Source organism: Sturnus vulgaris, unplaced genomic scaffold (assembly GCF_052056855.1).
Source record: "Sturnus vulgaris isolate bStuVul1 unplaced genomic scaffold, bStuVul1.hap1 Scaffold_198, whole genome shotgun sequence".
In the NCBI taxonomy this organism is placed as follows: domain Eukaryota; kingdom Metazoa; phylum Chordata; class Aves; order Passeriformes; family Sturnidae; genus Sturnus; species Sturnus vulgaris.
In genome coordinates this window covers 1,511,997-1,528,493 of record NW_028276185.1, presented here as the reverse complement: position 1 = coordinate 1,528,493, position 16,497 = coordinate 1,511,997, and the positions used below count along the sequence as shown (strand labels likewise).

General features: G+C 47.7%; 1 protein-coding gene across 1 annotated transcript in view; it reads left to right on the top strand.

Annotated features, from left to right (window-relative positions):
- The first annotated feature begins 13,190 nt into the window (after positions 1-13,190).
- The window catches only part of LOC148217875 (uncharacterized), a 115,844-nt gene continuing 112,537 nt past the window's right edge, over positions 13,191-16,497 (top strand). Inside the window, 2 exon segments of the mRNA XM_088158431.1 lie at positions 13,191-14,019; positions 14,288-15,218. Of these exon segments, the coding sequence (XP_088014557.1) occupies positions 14,315-15,218 (904 nt within the window). The 5' untranslated portion in view covers positions 13,191-14,019; positions 14,288-14,314.

Below are 16,497 nucleotides of genomic sequence, written 5' to 3'. Positions count from 1 at the left end.
ATCAGGGTTGTTATCCAACACAATCTCCCCTTATCTCTGAATGTTAAGCAGAACAGGTTTTACAGGCATATCAGCAACACCAGCCACTGTAGTATAGCATTAACATTTAGAGTAGATTTGAAGCCTTTGAAAACTGGTGGGGTGGACCTAAACGGTGAACTGGATGAAGGGAAGGGAGAAAATTTCCCCTGCTGTCACTTCCTCACAGTAAGTACCATTACTGAAGCAAACCCCAAAAACACACAGTTAGAGTGCAATAGCTCTGAATCCACGTTACCATCTTCCAGAGGAAGTTAAAAACCCATGAATTCCTCACCTTATCAACCCACAGAATGAACTGGATAATAGTCACAGTAGCCTTAGTGATAGGACCCATGTTCAAATAAGGGCCTGCAAATGGGAGAGATGTAGCAGTGACCACGTGCAGCCCAAGCCAGGGTAAGCTGGACAACATGGTGTCACCTAAAACACAAAATCAGGTCACTCAAGAACTGTTATTCCTTTTCCAGCCTTTCCACTCAATGTCCACAGGTGGTACCATGGGTGCCAAAATCACTCCTGGTTTGAATAAAAGACAGGTGTGTGCTAGGGAAAGCAGGGCCTTCCCTTGAAATGGAGAAAGCAAATCCCTCTCTCCGAATTAGTACAATTTTGAAATTGAGGGGCTCTCAGGCCAAGATATGAGGATAGGAATGACAATTCTTTACTGGTATATCTAAGAAGGCAAACAGAACAACAACTCTGGAATTAACAAGAAGCAGAACAGGAACCCAGTTCCAGTCCTTCTGGGCCTCAGGCACTTTTCCCCTGTGCTGCAGTCACCGTCACCGCTGGCAGTGAGCGCTGGCAGATTCCCGGTGGACGGGGCAGATGTGACGATCCCGGCACCTGCAGGGGCTGGGGGTGATGGCAGCTGTGTCCCAGATGGGAAGGGATGGAGGAGAGGCAGGATGCTGGGAAAACAGCAAGCTGAAGCAGGAGGGCGTCCAAGCAGGGCTGCGGGGTCCAAAACAGAGAGGCAGCTCCCGGCGTTGGGATGGTGGGGGGGTAGCAATGACCTTTCTGCTCCGAGAGCCAAAAGCGAGCGAGAGCCAGCAACTGCCCCCCACCCTCCTTTACCTGCTTCCAATCTCACCGTGTTCCCCCTTTCCCTCCCCCCACCCTCCGAGAGAAACTCCCAAAAAAACAGGGATGCCCTCCCTGGTGCTGGGACCCAACCATCAGTGCTTCTTAGCATGTCAATGGGAAAAAAATTCCACAGGCAGAGAGGAAAGGAAAAAAGAACCCCCAACAGACGCTTATCCAGTTCTTCACTGATTTGAGGTTTATCAGCTGTTGCAGACACTGGGATGATGGTACAATGTTTTAATGTTTGGTAATCACCTAATTTCACAAGTGTAATTAATTATATCTGTTATCGGAAATGTTTTGGTTTGTTGTAGCAGAATTATTCCCAATTACTGTAAGTTTTGCTTTTACTACATGTGTGGTTTTGTTTTGAACTTCCCTTCATGTTCACGGCAAGAGTCATGCATGCTGTTTTTAAAACAAGGAAGGGGGAATTAGCTCCTAAATTTATATATTTATAAAATTTTTTTTGCAATATTTGCACCAAAAAAAAGTAAAATATTTTTATGTAAGGCTCTTCAATTGAATGTACAATGACAAAGTCTAATTAATTAATTAACTTAAGGAGAAGGTATGCATGTGTTTTTATCATCAACAAGTTCAAATAGTCACCTGTTCATTCAGCCAAACATCAATTGCCTCCAAGAAAATGAAGCCCAGGGAGAAGAAAAAGAACCTAATCACCATGCAGCCTTCGTGGCCAGAACAAAACCAGAAGCAGGACTGCCAAGACATGGCTGTGTCTGGAAATTTACAGGCAAATTGCCAACAAAAGCCCTGTGTCATCATCATGGTATAGTGTTCCTACTAACCTTCTTCAGTTATTCCCTGTTCCAGGATCCAAGAGCACATTCAGTGATGTCAAAGATCAACATTTCCAGCTAATGGACTATTTGGACTTTAAAACAATGGTCATTTATTCCCATTTGCCTAGGAGACATTGGACATTATTCTTTTGTTTTCTCATGCTGTGAAACCCTGTGTCAATGACATGATAGAATTTGCTAAGTTTTGTTGATTGTAATCTGTCTTTTTATGTATCTTATCCCATTTCTAACAGATAACCAGTGATAATCTTAATGAGATAACACCCTCACAAGAGAGAGCTATTTTAACATCAGAACATATGAACCTTCTTTGAATTAATGAAAAAGGGTGAGATGTTGCAGTCAGGTAGACAAATTATAAAAGGCTTCATAAAATCAGGTCTTGCTCTCTGCTAAATTAATAGCTAGCCTGTCACTTCTTCTATGTGCAGCTAAGTTACTTGCTTGTTCCCAGGTGAAAACAATCTTAAGCATGAAAACAATTAACACAACAAGCTATTCTGGTAAGAGAACCATTTGCACCTGCAAGAAATAAGAAATCTGTCCTGCTGGGGACAAGGACGTTCATTCCCTTCCAGGAGCCCAATGCCCGGCTGGGGCTCCAGGGCAGGGGGTCCTTGAGCAGCTGCCCCAGAACCTCCGCCAGGGTCTCCCAGCGCAGCCGGAGCCGCTCGGCCTGGGGTCCCCAAAGGCCTCAGCGAGCCCCAAGTCCCTGCCAGGAACCCTCAACTCCCTCCAAGCCAGCATCCCCCACAGCCCCTGCAAGTTCCCCCCATGGCACCGGCCGTGGCCGTGTCCCCACATGTCACTGGCCATGTCCCACCATGTCCTCACCCATGGCTGTGTCCCCACCATGTTTCCATCCCTGTCACTGTCCCCCACATCTCCATCCATGCCTGTGTCCCCCCATGTCCCCACGAATGGCCACGTCCCCCTCCATGTCCATGTGTCCCCATGTCACTCTCCGTGTCTGTGTCCCACCATGTCACTGTCCCCCCATGTCCCCACCCATGTCTCAGTTCAGTGTCTTTATTTTCACCCCAGTGTTGGATGTTTTAAAGGGATGAAGAGAAATGAAAAGCAAATCCAGGCCAAAAGAAAACTATTTCCATGTCTCTGCGAGCTGAGGATTAACTTGCTTGGGAGGGAGGGAGGGAACAACATTTTTTGGAGGAGTTTCCCCCCAGCTGTCTCCAAAATCTTGGTCTTTGCCCCAGTCCATCACCATTTGGCTGCGGAGGACACCCTTGGGCAATAGGAAATCAAAATCCTGGAATCACTGAGGTTAAATGTAGTAGTTTTGGTTTATTAATTTGAATTTTTTTTTGTGAGGTAGGATTAGGAGGAAGACAAAAAGCAGGCTTTACTTTAAATGGTATAACGATAAATGTTATTACTAGAAACCATAAGAAAAATCCCTTAGAATAAAACTTGAGACTACTTTTTTCTTCCATATATTTTTTTAACACTAAACACGTACAAAAACAACTCAGTTAGTTTAACATCTTTAAAATAGTTTTTTACTAATTTACATGAAAGAGGAGACTTTTATTCAGTCTATGGAGATTTTTTTTCACAAGAAAACGGATTCTTCTTGTTTTGATGTGACAGTGATTAGCTTCCCAGGAGAATGGAAATCTGATTACTATCTAAAAAGCCTTTATTCAGACTAACAGTTTTTCTCATAACTTTTATTGAGGACTATATTAACTTATGAGGCACAGTTTAAGGATTATAACACTTTAAACAAAAGCTTATTTACTTTTGAGAAAAGAAATTTTTTCCTTTTTCTTTTTGTTGGCGGGAACACCAGGGATTTTCTTATTATTTAAACCTAGGAGACTACTGCAATTTTAACATTTGTTTGCTTTAATATTAATGCTTTTGTTCATATGTACAGGTAGAACAGTCATACTCACTTCAAAATATTAAAATATTTTTACATGTTTTAAAGGAAACAAGAGCTTTTTCTCCATAGTTTAAAAAGAGAGAAATGTTAGTGCATGACTTTTCTCGTTTCTTTATTTCAGATTTGACTTTTCTTTTTGTTTGATTTCGGTGCTTTTATATTGTTTCTATGTGTATCACTATTTTGGTGGGTTTGGGTTTTTTGGTTTTGTTTTTTTTTGTGTGTGTGTGTGTGTGTGGTTTTTTTGGTTTTTTGGTTTTTTGGGGGTTTTTTGTTGTGGTTGTTTTTGTTCGTTTGTTTTTCTTTGGTTTTTGTGTTTTTGGGGTTTTTTTGGATCATCCAACACCAATCCTCCCATGGGGGATGGAGCTGGAGCAGAGCACGAAGCTCTTCCCACACTCGGGGCACTCACAGGGCTTCCCTTAGTGGAGACTCCGTTGGTGTCGGGTCAAGGTTGAGCTCTGTGAGAAGCTCTTCCCACACTCAGGACACTCGTAGGGCCTCTCCCCAGTGTGGATGCGCCGGTGCCTGATGAGGTTGGAGTTGTGCTGGAATCCCTTCCCGCAGTCGGGGCAGCGGAAGGGCCTCTCCTCTGTGTGAATCCGCTCATGTAGGAGGAGATTGGAGCTGGTCTGAAACCTCTTCCCACACTTGGGACACTCGTAGGGCCTCTCCCCAGTGTGGATGCGCTGGTGCCTTCTCAGGGCAGAGCTCCACCCAAAGCTCTTCCCACATTCCAAGCAGGTGTAGGGCCGTTCCCCTGTGTGGATCACCTGGTGCCAGATCAGGCTGGTGCTGTAGTTGAAACTCTTCCCACATTCCCCACACTGGTAGGGCTTCTCCCCAGTGTGGATCCTCTGGTGTAGGATCAGCTGGGACCTGTAGTTGAAACCCTTCCCACATTCCAAGCACTCGTGGGGCTTCTCCCCTCCAGGAGGCTTCTCCACCAGCTCTGAGCTCTGCCTGGATCTCCGGCCGCCTTCCCGGCTCAGGGAGGGTCTTTCCTCCTCGCAGCTCCCTGGGCTGGGTTTGCAGCCCCTCCTCGAGAGAGATCTCCGGGGCTTTTCTGCCTCTTCCATTCCCGCACACCTGGGGAATGAAAATTCCTGGTTTAGGGGGAAATAACAAGAAAAGAGCTCCATAAATTGGATGTTCCTCCTCGCCCAAGTTCATCTCTGGAAGTCATTGAGCATCTTGTGTCTGTAAGAACCTCCCAAACACCAAGATTCCCACCCAGAATCCTCCAGACTTTAAGACACGGATCAAAAACTCCCCAAATATCAAGATTCAGCCAAAATCCCCTCCAGACTTGTGCTGGTTTGAAAGCAAAACCAGTGAAAGACTCCAAGGCAGAAATAGAATTTGATAGGAAAAAAGAGAAGAGAAATAAAATCCATGTAATAGTACAAAAGAAAACAACTGACAGAATCAGAATACAACCTGACTCCCCGCTAGTTTTGATGGTGGTAGCAGTCCAGATGAAGTGGACTTGTAGTAGTGATGCTGTAGAAAGGTCTGGTAGCTCTTGTCCTCTGGAAACCAGTGGGTAAGGGCTGCCTTGGTGTTCCAAATCTCAGATTTTATCTAGGTAGGAAAGGCTTGGCTCCTCCCCCTGGCTGGAGCATCTCCCAATGGGATGATGGAATTTTATCAGTCATGCAGTGGCACTCAATGGCCCATTAACAGAAGATATCTTCCTGGAGGAAGGATGGGTTGTGGAAAAGATAAAGAACACTGCCCCACCTGGTTTTAACAGATGGCCCATTAGCAGAGGATATCTCCCACACAGATAAGGATCACTGCTCCATCTGTTTTTTTCCATCACTCTTTGTTCTTTTGTTTCTTCCCAGGATCTCTGACTGGTTACTTCATGTTTGCTGCTGATATCTCTCCCTTTTGAAGATGAAAACAGAAAAAGTGTCTTTGACCTGCCTTGCTGGATATTGTGAAGAGGAACAGTCATCTACTGCAAGTGGAAGTGTCACAGGTGGAGCAGAGTTCTGTGAGTGCTGTATCAAACCAGACCTCGTCAGACTTGCCAGAACAACTGGTCCATGCTGCCCTTCACTGCTCTGCCTGTTCCCCACTGTTTCATGCCAGAGTAATTTAACTGCTGTTAATTGGGTGTGTGTTTCACTCGAGCCAGTGCAGCAGAACCAGCAGAAAGCAGCCCCAGAATGAATGGGGCTCTGCAGAGGAGCCCCAGACTATTCATCAGCCTGCCCGCAGAACTGGCTCCAACTCTGAACCCTTGTGACCACACTCTGAAGAAGACACACTTCTGATATTTCTGAGGCACTTATGACTGAGGCACTGCACGTGCTTGTGCAGGTAAGAATCCCAAAGTGCTTTCTGTCAGGAAAATTAATCCTCAAACACCAGAGTTTTATGTCCAAAAAGGAGACTTTATTGGAATAAAGGGAGAGGCCATGGGACATTCCCCTGGGATCTCTCAAATTTTTGGAGGACGCAGCCTCCTTTTTATCCTATTTTCCTGGCCTCATTTCCCTCTCTCTTTCCCCATTGGCTGAGGTACTTGGGAGGCACAGACTTCCCGGAACGCCTGATACCTGAAATTCCCCTCTAATGTAGAACCCTCCCTTTTAATTTTTAATTCTTACAGAATTCATAGTTTTCTCCCCCGTTGCTTCTTTCATCTTTCAATATCCAGTTTCATTTATCAGCAGCCCTACAGTTTGTTTGTAAAGGCAAATATCTTTTTCCATTCATCAATCAGTGGAATCCATCCCATTGTTTCTTTTATCTCTCAGTGCTAGCCTTATCTACAAGCAGATCCACAGCTCATTTGTAAAGACAAATTCAACATTCCTCTCAATGTGGTTCTCTAAGAAGGCCATAACTAAATGCTTGCATGGGGGTTTTGGCTTCTGGAGCAGTGGGGTAGGGCTGTTGTTGGTTCCTACCCCTCCATCCCATGATGATGTAAGGGGTGAGGGATGCCATGTGTGCTGTGCACTGGCAGTGATCCTCAAGAAATCCTTCTAATCCTCTCCGTCGAGCTAGTCAAGCTCCTGGAAATGACAGGACAGAAAAAAAAATTTAAAAGTGCTCAGTTTTGTGCCCTTCTTCCCTTGTGGGGTGAGGGACAGGAGGCAGAGGTCCAGCTTGGTCTCTCTCTGACCTTTTCTTTGAGTCAACACTGTCTGCTCCCACCACAAAGGCACAGAGGGTGCTCTTTGCCCCCACCAGTGGGAAGTGGCTCTGCTGACCCCACTAAGAGTGCTAGAAGATGAGTCTGTGAACTAAACAGTTGAATATTGCCTAGAGGGGGGTAGCAGGCAGTAGATGTGCCACCATTCTCTTTCCAGGACCCCACTGGGAGTACTTGAACTATCGACGATGAGAGAGAGAGAGACGGGGACACTGAATGGTGATCAAAACACAATTTTTACTGAGCACTACATGTGCTTATGTACCATTTACAGGAAGGCTGGTAATATTTTCCTGCAATCACATAGACAAACCTTACATAGACAAACTCTCACATAGACAAACTTTACATTTGGACTGAGTAAAATCTTATTTCCCATAACCCAGACTTGATCCAGTCCTCTTGCAGTCAGGTCTCTGTTTGCTCTTGCCAGGCATCCTCGTTGTCAGCCTGCATTTGCTGATTAAATCTGCAGTACTATCAGTCTCATTTGCATTACCCATATCCACATCTCCCCCGTTTCTTTTAACTAAAAATACACTCTTAAGCGATTTGTCGATTAAATTCTTAACACACTGTAAAATACAAGGAATAACTACTACAATGCATAATATGATGCCTAATACATACAAACCTATTTGAACTAAATTCCTGAGCCAGCCAGTGAGTCCCCAGTGCCCTAAGAGCCAGTTCAGCCAGTCGTACCCATGATCTACCCGAAGTTTATTCACACCTTCTTTGAGGGCTTGAATGCTGGCATAGATGGGCTGGGAGTGGTCAGAAAGGTTAAGGCAACACATCCCATCGAATTCCTCAGCCACAGGCGGCGGCGGAGCTCGGAGGCGGCCCCAGCGCAGGTGGGAGCCGCGCTCGGTTGTGCGGGGGCTCGGGGCTCGCTGCGGGCCGAGGGGGCGGCAGGGGGCTCTGGCGGGTTGGTTGTGCCGGTGCCGGCCCGTGTTGGCGCTGGGCTGAGGGCGCTGCGGGAGCGGCTGCCCGCGGTCTCCTTCCCGCTGGGGCCTCGGCAGGAGCCGGTGCCGGAGCAGCGCTGGCTCGTCCCGGTTGCTGTGGGTGGCACAGAGGTGTCTGCCCTGTGCCCGGGGCTGTGCGGGAAAATTCCCGTGGCCAGAGGTTTGTGTGCCCGCAGGAGACAGAGGAGTCCTGTAAAAGTGACTTTATTGATGAACAAAGAGAGAGGCCATGCGGCATTTGCCATGCGGTCTCTAAAACGCCGCCTCCTTTTTCATCCTCATTTTCCCGTCTGCATCTCCCTCTCCCTTTCTCCACTGGCTGAGATACTTGGAAGGTTCAGAATTCCCAATCCGCCTACTGCATGTCCCTCTTAATATGCACCCCTACTACGATATTAATCTTACTGCTTTCAATCCTTCCTTTTCTCATTTTCTCAAGAATTGCCTTTACAAACTTTTAATTTCCATTGACTCAATTTCTTTTCCTGTATCCTCTTTGGCGCAAGGTGTCGTGCATGGTAAAAAGCTGAGAGTTGCTGCAGCACGTCAGAGGAGGAGCAGCATTCGTTTAAGCCGTGGTCTGCCAGAAAACCACGAAAACGTCTCCCATTCCCATCCTTTCTCCGGAATACGAGATATTTTCATATTTCCTTTGTTCTCTGTTTCACCACTTTTCGGTTATCATCTGTTTGCAAAGCGCCGTTTGCGTCATTTAATTTTCCACAAATTCCTCCTTCTTCTGTAAGTAGATAATCTGATCCCATCCCATGGTGAAATGTCTCGTTCCTCATTTCAGTGGCTTGGTCAGTAGGAAGGTCAGAAGCTGGAGCTGTCTCCTTGGTTATTATTTCAGGGATACTTTTTAACCTAATTATGCCACTCAAATTATGGATGGATTTTCTGTGTCCTGATATGAATTCTTTAGGGATCCCAGGCGCTGGTCCATGGTGTTGTAGGATTTGTTCTGGTGGCCGTTCATCTTTTTCCCTTTTTTGGGTGCTCCCTCCTGCCACGGCTGCATCAATTGAACACTTTTATCTTATGAAATGATAAAATGTTTGGATTCCCAACTGATTTCTCTGGACTAGCAAAAACACCTCAGTGCTCTGGGGAGAGGGATGATTCCCCCCCACACACTTTTTTTTTTTTATGAAATTTGCTCAACATTCTCCGTTTGCTGTTTCCCTTTGCAGCTTAACCAATTTCTGTTGCAGTCAGATATCCTCACTATGGGCTCTGCCTTTAGTTGTGCAAATTCCATCTGTGCAAGCAGGCAGAGCTGGGGGTGAGGGGCAGATGGACTCAGGGAAATTCCTCCCCCTGGCAAGAAGGCCCTGGGGCATTGTCCACACTTTTCCAGAGCAATGGTAATTTTCATTTCTAAAACTCCTCTCCTGGCTGCCTGGAACTAGGATTTTCTTCCAGAGCAGCCTTTAGGTGATTCACACGTCCACCCTCACAATCTGCTTTATTTTCGTTTTTATTTTTTTTAACGATTTTTTATTAACAGTTTATGCGTTAAAGCCTCACCATTAATACTCTTCTAGGTTTGCAAAATGCAACTTAAAGGTGAGCTTCTAAAGATCCATTCTGAAATTCTCCCATCATTAAGAGCCACCACAAATATATAGAAAAATATTCCAATGCAATCAAGTCTTTTCTGCCTCTTCTCCTAGGAGTAAAAATTGCTTGTCACACCCCTGGCCCAAACCTGACAATCTAAAAGTAGGATTAATGTGAAAATTTTTTCTCCTGGTGTAATCTTGTCACTGAAACTGCAGGGACAATAAAAAACTCTCCAGCAATATCTTCAGTGTTAGAGAGTTAAGGCATTACTTGATTCTGGTCAGGATGTGCAACAGAAATAATTTCATCCACACATAGCCCGGGTGTGCAGAGAAAATCATTCCATGACATGTGAATTTTGCTAGATTTTTCCTGAAATTTTACAGTCTGAACCCATTGAAATCCATTGGTTTAGTGTTTATTGCTTCCAGGTTGTGTAGTTTTTAGTGTTTGGTTTCCTATTGGACCTGGATTTCTCCTCCTGTGATGTTAATGTGGTCCCACTCCTGGATTTCCTTCTCAGTCTTTTCCAGACCAGGTGTCTCCATCTATGCCGGGGCAGTGTCTGGGGTGGGTGTTCCTTGATGTTTGCTGATGTTTCGTTGATGTTTTGTTGAATGTCGTTCTCTTTGTGGGAATCTTTTGGGCTCTTCCCAGTCTGTTGAGATGTTAAACTCATCTCTGTTGAGGGGTGCAACATCTCTTAAAAAAAAACCTTTTAAAATTTCTTTCCTGAGAGAAAGGCAAACCCAGCCTGACTAGTAAAATGGAATGTGAAAAAAATTTAAAGCTTGTATATTTTCCAGCAGTGGAATCGCAGGCAGCCCAGTGTGTGAGTGTAATTGAGAGGCAGAGTCCTGGGTGGATGCTGTGAACAGCAAAGTGCCAAGGCAGGCTCTGTGCCAGCCCAGCTTCCTGTGGCAGAGATTTCACAAGAGACAGGATTCTGGCCACAGACTGCTTGAAATATACATCCCTTATCTCCAGCCCGCACTAGGTGGAGAATTCCCAGGGTAAGGAATTGCAAAGATCAATTCCAAGGGAGATAATTGAATATCTGCCCTGGCTCTGGCCAAAGGTTATAATGGCCGGATGCTTGGCCTTCAGCCAAGGGCACACACTGACTCAGAAAACACTTCCTAAATGCAGCAACATGTTGCATATTCATAGACCTTCATGCATTATTCACAATCATTCCCCTCCAACCTGTAAATCATTTTTTCCTTCCCTGGGGTTTTGGTGTCCCATAATCCAGGAATGTGAAGAATTTCCTGATTACCTTTTTACCATTTTCCAAGTTTGTTACATGAACAAAAGATTTTTATATTATACTCCAAGAAAAATATATTTATCACAAAAGTATTTATAAGTTTTGTTAATTGCAGAACTAAAAGAAACTATATTAATACAGCAATGTTTTCCAGCATATAGGATTCATTTCAATATTTGCAAAAACTCAATAATATAATGTACACTTATAACACACATAGAATTTAAATTTCTTTTTCTCAGTCTGGAGGAGACATAGCTGGTGGTCCAATCATTGTGTTATTTTTCATTTTCTCCGGTTTTTTTTCTTTTCTCCTGTCCATAGCACAACGCTGAGGATATTTGGGTTTAAAAAGTCATACAATGTTGTGGCTAGAGCAGAGCATCTTCAATCCAGGTCCTGCAATTTCCTGTTAATCCTGAGAATTCTTGCAGCTGCTTTTTAGTTCTGCATTACTTCTGAGATTCCCCAGACACTCTCTGGGTCAATACTCCAGAAACCCTCAGTCAAAATATGTCCCAAATATTTAACCCTTTTCTCCAAAATTTCCTCTTTTATTTCAAATTCTCAAAGATGCTTTTTAGCCTGAACATTCAGCCATTTCACAGAGGCTTCTTCTACGACTTCTCGTCCTCCTGATTGCAGCAAGTCATCCACATCCTGCATTAACCCAATCCCTGGGGGTGGGGTAAATTCTTGTGATATTTTCTGCAAGGCTTGCCCCAATAAGGCTGGTGCTTCCCTGCATCCCTGCAGAAGGACCGTCCATGTCTTTCCCATTTTCCCTTCTACCTTTTGTTCCCCCTCAAAGGCAAAATCCAGTTTACCCTCCTGTGTGAGTGGGCATCCCCAGAAAGCATCTTTGCCATCAAGGACTGAATGGTGTCAGTGTGAGGAGGGCACCTGGTTGAAGATGGTGTAAGGATGTGAGAGCCCCTGGGTGCTGGGGCCCCCTTGGGCCCTGGGGTTCATCCCTCAGGGGCTGTAGAAACTCTGCCATGGCCTTTGCCTTCCCCTTGGCCTTTTCCTCATCCCTTCTTGCATTCCCCTGCTGTGCCTTTGTGACCAAGTGCTCCAGGGGCTTCTTCTGCCCCTCCTGCAGCCCCCTCAGTGCCTGGGGGTGCTCATCCTCTGACAGCTGCTGAGCTTTCTGCTAAATCATTCCTTTCTGCAGTGACCCAAGGAAAATGCTTAAAAGCTGATCTCGATCCTTGCACGTCCAATTCCCATTTCCCAGCTGTTCCTTCGTGCTGCTCCTTGTGCTGTGGCTGCCGTGGCCAGCCCGTATCCCAGAGCCGGTGCCTGTCCTGCCGCAGTGTCCAAACGCGGCCCCCCCGGCGGGCAGGGCCGGCAGCTCCACGGGGCCGGGCAGCGGCCGGGGCGTCCCGCAGCCTCCTGGGGGCCGGGGGCCACTGCCGGGCCTGCAATTGCCGGGGGGTGCTGGGCTCAGGCAGCGCCCGGCGCTGAGCCCCGGCTGCCCCACAGCCCCGGCCCGGCCCCGCAGCTCCCCACAGGCCCCCAGCCCGTGCTCCCGGTGCCGCCCCTCTGCGCCCGCTCCTGCCGGGGCCCAGCACAGAGAAACCCCCTGCAATCCTGACCTCCTTGTGTGCCTGTCCTGGCAACCGGGGATACAAAGGATCTGCATCAGCTGGCAACTTTTGAGGAAGAGAGCCTGCTGAAAAACATCCCCATCCTCAGAATTTTTCTCTTCCTCCTCTTTTCTATCATCTGTTTTCTTCCCACATAGATTCCTGCTTCTGCTGCTTCTTTCCTGAACCATATTCCTACACACTCCCCTTCACCCAAGCCCTTCTCATCACACAAACAGCATCCATCCTCTATTGTCTAAATCCATTGCGACTTCCCTTATTGCCCCCATGGGTGTCCATGTCCGTGATTAGCTCTGTGAGAATGTGCAAACTCCCTCAACATGCTCCCAAGGGACCCTTCAGAGATATTTTGGGATCATCATCCCTTTGGCCAGGAGCCCTTCCTGGCTTTCCCTTTCTACCCTCCACGGGTGCCCTGCCATGTTTAGTCCCCGAAGATCCCACTGTAGTCACTGCTGAGATTTTCAGTGCTCTCTGGCTGCCGACTCTTCCCAGCCCCCCTGATCTGTCACTCGTCTGTCTCCTGGCCTCAGCGCCCCCCGGCAGGGGAATTTGGGGAGGTGGGAGGGGGGGAGCGCCAAGGCCGTGCCCCCCCGCGCTGTGGTGGCGGCAGCGGCTGCAGTGGGGAGCGAGTGCGGGCGGGAGCGGCCGAGAGCCCAGCGCTGCCCCAGCCCGAGCTGCCCCAGCTCCATCGCTGCCCCTGCGCTGGGATGCTGTGGGTTTGGGGGGAAGAGGGAGCCGGCAGTGGGTGCTGGGCCTGGGGGCAGCAGCAGAAGGGAAGGAGAAGCAGGGTTGGAGAACAAAATGGTCAAAGGATGCATGTGGGAGGAGGAGGTGGGATTGTGCAGGAGAAGGAGGAATTGTAGGAGGAAGAGGAGTGTGAGGGGCAGTAGGGATACAGGATGAGGACGAGGAGTAGCAGAAACAGGAAACATCACAAGGTTCCACCCCTCCCTGTATCTGCAGGCCCTCCCAGCCCCAGGAGTGTTGCACCTCCTGACGTGCCACAGGTGATGAGGGAGAAGGATCCATGATTTGCACAGGGGTAAATCTTGGTGTTTCTGAGCTTTATTGGGTTAAATGTTGGGGCTGAGGTTTTTCTGTGGGTGCTGAATCTTCATATTTTTTTCCTCGATTACAATGTAAAATGTGCCCAAAAGTATGTATTCTATCACCATCTGTTGAAGCCAGCTGGGGTAGGGATCCTTATCTCCGAGGGAGATATCCTCTGTCAAAGGGCCATATGCTAGAAAACAGGTGGGGGAGTGTTCTTTATCTTTCCTTCCATCCATCCTTCCTGCAGGAAGATATCAGATATCTTCTGTTAATGGGCCATTGAGTTCAATACATAACTGATAAAATTACATCATCCCATTTTGAGATTGTGCACCCAGGGGGAGGAGCCAAACATTTCGTACCTAGATTCAAACTGAGATTTGGAACACCAAATCATCCCTTACCCACTGGTTTCCAGAGGACAAGAGCTACCAGACCTTTCTACAGCATCACTACTACAACAAGACCACGTCATCTGGACTGCTACCACCACCTTAACTAGAGGGGCGTAAGGTTGTATTCTGACTCTGTCAGTTGTTTTCTTTTGTATTGCATGTATTATATTTTTTTCTCTTGTTTTTTTCTATAAAATTCTATTTCTGACTTGGAGTCTCTCACAGGTTTTGCTTTCAAACCAGCCCAATTTTTGAGGGGATTTTGGCTGAATCTTGGTGTTCGGGAGGTTATTACAGACACAAGATGCTCAATGACTTCCACAGATGAACTTGGGCAAGGAGGAACTCCCAGTTTATGGAGCTCTCTTGTTTTTTCCCCAAACCAGGATTTTTCATTCCCACGGCGTGAGGAGATGGAGGAGGCAGAAAAGCCCCGGAGATCTCTCAGGAGGAGGGGCTGCAAACCCAGCCCAGGAAGCTGCGAGGAGGAAAGACCCTCCCTGAGCCGGGAAGGCGGCCGGAGATCCAGGCAGAGCTCAGAGCTGGTGAAGAAGCCTCCTGGAGGGGAGAAGCCCCACAAGTGCTTGGAATGTGGGAAGGGTTTCAGCTACCGCTCCAGCATGATCCGGCACCAGCAGATCCACACTGGAGAGAAGCCCTATGAGTGTAGGGAATGTGGGAAGAGATTCAGAGTCAGCTTCCATCTCATCCGGCACCAGCTGATCCACACTGGGGAAAAGCCCTATGAGTGCGGAGAATGTGGGAAGAGCTTCAGCAACAGCTCCAACCTGATCCGGCACAAGATGATCCATACTGGGAAAAAGCCCTACGAGTGTGGGGAATGTGGGAAGAGCTTCAGCTACAGCTCCAATCTGATCCGGCACCAGCTGATCCACACTGGACAAAAGCCCTACGAGTGTGGGAAATGTGGTAAGGGTTTCAGCAACAGTTCCTACCTGTTGCAGCATCAGTTGAGCCATACAGGGGACAGGCCCTACACATGCTTGGAATGTAGAAAGAGCTTTGCGTGGATGTCCAGCTTAAAAAAACACGAGCACATCCACACCGGGGAGAGGCCCTACGAGTGTCCCAAGTGTGGGAAGAGGTTTCAGACCAGCTCCAATCTCCTCATGCATGAGCGGATTCACACAGAGGAGAGGCCCTTCCGCTGCCCCGACTGCAGGAAGGGATTCAATCTCAACTCCACCCTCACTGTCCACCGGCGCATCCACACTGGGGAGAGGCCCTACGAGTGTCCTCAGTGTGGGAAGAGCTTCTCAAAGAGCTCAACCTTGAGCCGACACCAACGGAGGCACCACTAAGGGAAGTCCTGTGAGTGTCCCGAGTGTGGGAAGAGCTTCGTGCTCTGCTCCAGCTCCATCCCCCATGGGAGGATCGGTGTTGGATGATCCCCAGTGACCCCCGTTGGGCAGAGCCCTGGTGATCCGTGGTCCTGGTTATCCTCGTTGGGTCGGGGGAAGGGGTTGGAGAGATTTCTTTCCCTTCTTATTCTCCTGTGATTTGGTTGAGAATAAATTCCCTCGCTGTGCCCAGGCTCAGTCTGTTGTTCCCCTTCAGGTGCTCAGGGTGGGATCTCTCCTGTTCATTCTCTCAACTCCTGGGCCTTTCCTCAGCCAATCAAATAATGTAATTTAGATTCAGCCAATCAGAGAGAGCAGCTCTGTTGACACAGCAGTGTCCAGGCAGATCCACAGCACCCAGTGTTCCCCACCTGGACCCCACCCAGTCACTAACCCCCTGTGGCACTTACACAGGTCCTTCCCCAGTCCCTCCACACAATAAACGTGACTGGGTCGAACTGGTAAGCTTTATTGGGAACACTGGGACCAGCTGGGGAGGGGCAGAGTGGCAGCAGGGCTGGGGGTAACACATGATCCCCCTAAAATTAGTGTGGGGATAAAGCAGGGGTCCTGCCCAAGCCTGATACCATGGGGCAGGGCTGCAGCTGCTGCCAGCTAAGCAGCTCTGTGGGAACAGAAAAGGAGGTGACACCCGAGTGGGGGCCCCACGGGGAGCACACACACTCCAAGAGAAGTGGCACATGACCCCCTAGGACCCCTGGTCTTAGGCTGCAATACAGGATGGGACAAAAAGTATGTATTCTATCACCATCTGTTGAAATCAGCTGGGGCAGTGATCCTTATCTCTGTGGGAGATATCCTCTGCTAATGGGCCATCTGTTAAAATCAGGTGGAGCAGTCATCTTTATCTTTTCCACAGCCCATCCTGCCTTCAGGAAGATATTTTCTGTTAATGGGCTATTGAGTTATACTGTATGACTGATAAAATTACATCATCCCTTCCGTTCCCAATGAATGAATGATAAAATTCCATCATCACATTGGGAGATGCTCCAGCCAGGGGGAGGAGCCAAGCCTTTCCTAGCTAGACAAAAACTGAGATTTGAAACACCAAGGCAGTCTTTCTCCACTGGATTGCAGTGGAAAATTGGATCTTTCGACATCAATACTGGACCTTCAGAGGAGAACTGCACGTTTCTACAGGAACTGAACCATATCTGTCATCCAGGAGGACTGCAGCCACCATTCAATCAGACTGCTACCAGCACCCTGAC